At 49.0% G+C, this 6,477-nt stretch overlaps 1 protein-coding gene across 1 annotated transcript in view; it reads right to left on the reverse strand.

Moving 5' to 3' along the window:
- The window catches only part of PYROXD2 (pyridine nucleotide-disulphide oxidoreductase domain 2), a 30,553-nt gene extending 24,162 nt beyond the window's left edge, over positions 1–6,391 (reverse strand). The window contains exons 1-3 of the mRNA XM_063101597.1: positions 6,265–6,391; positions 1,260–1,279; positions 3–96 (exon numbers count right to left, since the gene is read on the reverse strand). Of these exons, the coding sequence (XP_062957667.1) occupies positions 3–96; positions 1,260–1,279; positions 6,265–6,391 (241 nt within the window). The remainder of the gene's footprint in view (positions 1–2; positions 97–1,259; positions 1,280–6,264) is intronic.
- Positions 6,392–6,477: the final 86 nt, after the last annotated feature.

Consider the following 6,477-nt stretch of genomic DNA (forward strand, 5'->3'; position numbering starts at 1 on the left):
ACCTGGGACAATCTCCTCAGTGACAGCTGCACCCCCGATCACATGGCGCCTCTCGAAGACCACTGTGTTCATGCCCAGTCTCTGCAGGTATGCTGCCTGGCGGGGGGTGGGGGGGTGGTTGACACGGGACCCTCCCTTTATCCCCCTGGAATGTCCTGGATACCTTGAGGCTGACCTGCAGTCTTAGGGTCCTCACTTATGGGCCCGCGTGCCACCCCTTGGCTCATGCTGTTCCCAACTCTGGGAATGCTGTTCTCTTTGTTTACCCAGATATCTTCCAAGATCTGACAGGTCTGCTTGGGGACCTCATGCCACACCCTGCCCACCCTGCCTGGATGTGTCTCTCTTCCAGGCAGGGAGTGGCCTCATTCCTCCTGCACGCACAGCAGGGGGCAGCACAGTGAGGCTGACGTTGTGGGCGCCCAGCCAGAAAGTGGCAGAGCTGGGGGATGAACTGTGTTTACATTAATATAAAATCAATGTTTTAAATTACTGATCAGTTGAATTACAAAAGACCCCTGTAAAATGTTCAGGTAAAATTGATAGGTCAGGTAAAGTATTAAGGTTTGACATAAGTCCCTTAGCACCCCCACATTGATTTTCTAGAGCCGCTACTGCTTCTAGAAGATGTTGTTCGTCTTGTGGCCTTGAATACCCTCTCTGGCCTCCTAGAGGTACATGGACCCAGGTTTGAGAAGCATAGCCTGAGGGTCACTCTGGCCTGGCTCAGCTTGGGATCTGTAAGGTGGCCGTGCTGGATAGGGGCCCTGGCACCTCTACTAGGCTGGGGTCCTTGCTGTCTCAGGGCATATTTTGGACATCTTGGCTTTGTCCTCCACGGTGGTCATGGCCTGGGCCTAGCTGGGGAGCACAGGGCTCTCTACACAGGACTGCCCATAGCCTGGAGTCTAGGGCCCCAGCCAGCCCCCGTTACTAATCCCTAGTCTTCAACCTGCTCCTCGGCTATGCAGTGACATGCTTCCCTACCTTTTCCTCAGCTTGCTTCCAAAAGCTCCCCGACTCTCCCACAGCTCACGGGGTAAACCACACTCATTGAGGAAAGGAGAGGAAAGGCGACTGAGATAACCTCCTGAACTGGCTGCAGGTGCACACTCGACCCAGGCCCCGGTCAGCACCGGGGAGCGTGGACTTGGCTGCCTTTTCCTTCTTTCCTGTCACTCTGATCCTGTCCGCTTCCTCATGTTCCTTCTATGGGGGTTGAGAGACACACGCCCAGGGGCCCAGGGGGAGATACTCACTGCCACCAGCCCGTTGTGTCCTGTAATGAGACGGGGGGAGGGGGGAAAGCATCACTGGTTAGTGGGAAGACACTTTCCTGAGGAGTGTGGCACCCATCCCTATGCCCATGAAGATCACTGGTGACACCACCACCCACCACCACCTGCACTTGGATGTTGGAGCAGCATATAGCTCAACGCCATGAAACACTGGTCTGTGGGGAATAAGAAAACCCCGGCTCTCGCCCAGGCTGGAAAGAAGTCCCGTCTCCCTGGCTTGGTCAGTGGCTCCATGCTGGAGTGAGGGGCAAGGAGAACTCCATGGTCATCCGACGAAAGCATCGCCAGGGCATCCATCGCTGGGGGAGGAGCAGGTGACTGTGTCTGTGGGAGCATCACCGTTTACCTAGCAGGGAAGGGAAGAGAGGGTGGCCAGCACGCTGGTGTGCCCCATGTCACAGTGTGGCATGGAATGATATGCCATCCAGGAGTGTGCTGTCATGTGACCTGCTGCTGTCAAGCATGGCTTGTTGTGCTCACAATGGGCACAATAGTGCCAAGGAGGCATTATTCACATGGGTTTGCTTTCTCAATCCCCAGTGTTGCAAAAATAAAATATCAACAGTTCAAAATGAAGTAAACACGCACAGATTCAATGTGTGCTAGAGTAAGTAGGTGTGTGTCAGGGGTGCTGGCTGATGGGGCAAATTTATTAACTTACATATAAAGTTTTTTCTAAAAATCTCAGGAGGGCTGCCTGGGCTGGGAGCCCTGAATTTGGCTTTGGGATCCCATGTTCCACACCAACCCCTTGGGTAGTGAGTGCCTCTCCAACTGTGGTGGGCATCACCGGGGAAGTCGGGTAAATTTTGATTCCCAGACCCCGTCCCCAGAGCAGTTATTTGTCAGGTTGAGGGCAGGTCCTGGAGCCTGGCTTCTCATGCGCCCAGGAAATTCTGATGCAGGTGGTCTCAGGAGCACACACTGAGCCCACAGGCCCTGGGCCGAGCCCACCTCTTCCTTTCCTTCCTCTCAGGAGAAAATGCAACTGCTGATGGACAATCACTCATGGGCAGAGAACAGGACCTGGTGGTTTTCAGAGAGTGGGGTCAGGCCTTGTCTGGAACACCTGGCTTGTTTTTCTCCTTGGTGACAGACAGTCAATCTGAGTCTTTAAAGATGACAGTAGATGCCTGTGTTCTCGGAGCACTGACCTGAACCCAGTGTTGACTCAAAGTGCCCAACTGTTAATCTGATAAATAGCCACCAATAGGGAGAAGTGATGACCCACATGATGAATATCTTCAAGGCTGAATTAATTTTGTTTTAAATTTCCGACATGGAGACTCCCAGAACTTTAGAGGTCACTGAGCCAACTTCTCAACCGTGAAAGGAATCTCTAAAGCCGAGAGTTTTTCAAACCCTTTTGACCATGATCCACTGGAAGAAATGCATTTTACACCATGGCCTGGCACACACTACATGTATAAATGCATTTCACAGAAACAAACATTTCATTTACTTGTATTCACTCTTAACATGTGATAAGCATGTGAGAATCTCTTAGGTAATACTTTACTTTAAAAAGTATTGGTCGACATGCTATCTTGTTCTATGGACTTTTGAAAATTTTCATAAGATTCTTTAAAAATATGTTGGTTGAGACCCATGAATGGATTGAACCTGCAGCTTGAAAAGCCTCCTCTCAAATACATACAAATTAAAGGCAGAAAGTGCTGGACTCAACCCGGCTTCTACTGTTTACCAGGCATGGCGTCAGGGAATCATTTAAGCGCCCTGCGCCTTGAGCCTCTTTGGTGTAAAACTGAGAGGAGCCTGTTTCCTGTTTCCTGGCTGACCTTGCAGTGTTGCAGGGACGACGACCCATAATATATGTAATATATGTAGTAATATAATATATGTAAATAATAATAATATTTGTAAAACATAATATATGTAAAGCACCTGACCCCTAGCAGGCCTGTGATAAATAGTAGCTATTTGTCTTTTAATTAGTGCTGATCAGCAGTCTTGGAAAACTAATAAAGTCTTCCGAGCAAGTGGGTCCAGTTCAATCATGGCATGTAAGTCCACGAATACACAGACAAATGACTAAGGAAGAGGACCCATCAGCCAGGACCCCCACCCCAAGTCCTGGCTCAGCCCCCTTGAGGTTTCCAGTGACCTTCCCTGTCCCCTCAAAGGGGTCTTGAGCTGCAGGGCAGGCTAAGCCCAGGCCTGCTACACGGCCCTCAGGTGGCAGCGCTGGGCTCTGAGTGGGGTAGTGCTCCGCAGCGCCCGGGTCAGTTGCTCTCAGTGCTGGCTGCTTAGATGCACTGACTGCCAAAGTTGCCTCCTACCCTCAGGATCCTGATCACCAGGTTTAAGGCCCAGGATCTGCACTTTAACAAGCTCCTCAGGTCATTCTTAGGCACACTTAGTCAAATGACTAAATCTATGTGTGTGACTTCAGGCACTGGGAGAGAATTCTGATCTCCAAAGATGCCACTGTGTTCGTCACTCAGGCCTGAAATGCCTTTAAACCTGGCTTTACGTATGTTTAGCAACGTCCAGGCTCAGCTCACACACTGAGACCCGCTCACACTTGTGGGCAATTCACCAAAGCTGCTGGTGCCCCAGGCAACCTTCCCATCAGGGGACAGCAGGGGTGGGCTGTGGCCAAGGGTAGAAGGAAGAGGGGGCTGAGAGGCTTGGGGTGCTTCCGTCTCCTGAGCCCAGTCCACGGGTGCTGGTGCTGGCTCCCGCCAGCCCAGGAAGTTTGTGAGCCAACTGTCAAATGCAGTCGTTAAAAATTAAATTACGTAAACTTACTATGAAATAAATTATATTAAAAATTAAGGTAATAAATACGCAGAACTCATCGTTTCCTGATTATTTTACTACACTTGCCTATTACCTATGCTCTTGTGGTCACCGGCCTCTATGTGCAGGTGGCCCCACTGTGCAGTGATACGCTACTGCGTGTCCCTCTCAAATCACATTCAGCCACCTCATGGTGGTAACGAGAAAGGCCATGGTGAGAGCATTCACACCACAGAAATCAGCACGCGTTACACATCAGGGCCTGATTGGTTGTTCTGTTGATTGTTAGTCTTAAGAATGTGTTGGAAAAATGCTAATAATGGAGATTAAATTTAACAGGGCTTTATGCCTACAGCTGTTACATCGTGAATAAATAACACAAAAAATGCAGGAAATTTCCTGGCAGTATTAGAAAAATATTATCTGACCGAGCAAAGACATTCCCATGATTAAAGGAGGAGCGCAGCTGGGACGTGAGTCTTCACTGTCTCGTTTGTTTCACTTTCCATCCTCCTCTTTAAAGTAAATGAAAATATCAAGCGACATTCCACTCAAACTACACTCGTCAAGTGGAACAACAGGGTGGCTACTGAGTTTGGCAAAAATCAAAGAAAGAATCAATGGCTCTATGAATTTATATTCGTAGAATTTACGAATTTATGAATTTATATTGACTCTATGACTTTATATTACATATTTTGTTTGTAAGACTGTGTACTACACCTTTTATTCCAGTATTTATAAAAAAAAGTGTGTATATATAATACACACGGGTACCTCAAAAAGTTCGTGAAAAGATTTGTATTATCTTTTAATTCTATTTTTCCACGAACTTTGTGAAGTACTCGTGTACAGACACACTCTCTCTCTCTCTTCCCTGGAGAGGTGACTGTTAAACATTCACCAGCTCACAACTGTTCTTAGTACATACAGAAATGAAGAAATGCCAAAACAGGGCTACAACTTCAACAGTGTATGTTAAGTGTCATCTTCTTTGAGTACTGTCGTTGTCTCTGCATAAACCCAGTTGGAAATACTGCATTTAGGGCCTTTTGTGAATATGAATGGAAGGCCCCCGGGGAAGGCAATCTGGTCCTGGTCTTGGGCCCATGGCCTCAGCCAGTCATCCAGCCAACTTTGCTACTCGGAGCCTAGGGCTCCCCAAAGAGCCACAGGCTCACTGCAGATCCCCCAAAGTCCCAGAGGAGCAAGGCAATGGGAACCCTCATGATCGACAGACACACAGTAGGTGGTTGTAGTGGACTGAATTGTCTCCCCAAAACTCACTGAAGCTTGAATTGTGTCTCCCAAGTTTATGTATTAGAATCTTAGCCCCCACTCACTGTGACTGTTAAGATGGTGGGAAATCCTATTATGGTAATTGAAAGGTGGAGCCTTAAAGAGGTGATTGGATTGTAGGACCGTGTAGTAGTGAATGGATTAAAAATGGTGGTCAGGGGCCTGGTTCTAAGTGCTTTAAAAGAAGAGGAGAGACTCTCTCTCTCTGCTCTCTCTGCTTCCACCATCTTGCAATGTGAGACCCCTGGGTCACTGTTGCTACCACCAGATGGACTTTGGACTTCCTAGACTCAGAAACTGTAATCAATAAATTTCGTTTTTCTTTATAAATCATCCAGTCTCAGGGTGACTAATACAGTGGTCTAATACAAAAAAGGACTAATACAGTGGTCTAGGACTCAGTTCTATTTTTTCCTTCCTTCCCTCTATAAAATGATTGTGGTTTCCTTTGGGGATGCGTAGCCTCAGTGGTGAGGTGGTGGTGGCCAGAGCTCAGGGCATTTGGGGTGGCTAGATTTCACTTGCCTGTTTTCCCAAGGCTCTTTCCAACCCTTATATACCAAATATTTTCAGAGTGTGGCAGGAACTAGCTGATTATGTAGGAGACACAGGGAAACCCCTGAGTTTACCTAGTGTTCCCTTATCATTCTAGACCCAAGTCCAGAGAGGGCAAGAATTTGCCCCAGACCACACCGCAAGTCATAGGCACAGCCAGCACCAGAACCCCGGATGCCCGACTCCCAGACCTGAGGGCTTTCCATCACAGCCCCTGCTCTTGTACAAACTCCTAGCTAGGTTGTGCCCAGAGTACAGGGTACAGTGGGGCTTGGCGAAGGGGCCTCTACCAGGCCTCCGAGCAGGGGCTGCCTTCCCTGCCACTCAGCTCTGGCTCAGCCTGCTTTACCTGCTCCTATGACCACAGCATCGTACTCAGGCTTCAGGCGTCCCCTTGCTTCTGACTGAACTTGTCTCCAGACAGGGCAGAGAGCGGCGCCCACAGCTCTGCTGAGATCTCGGCCACTTGCAGCCATTTCTGCCCCAGGCTGGGCAGTACTAGGCCAGTAATCAGCTTCCTGCGCCACCCAGGCAGGAGGAGGAGCAGTGAGAAGGGAGGAAG

The sequence above is a fragment of the Cynocephalus volans genome, chromosome 7, assembly GCF_027409185.1.
Source record: "Cynocephalus volans isolate mCynVol1 chromosome 7, mCynVol1.pri, whole genome shotgun sequence".
NCBI lineage: Eukaryota > Metazoa > Chordata > Mammalia > Dermoptera > Cynocephalidae > Cynocephalus > Cynocephalus volans.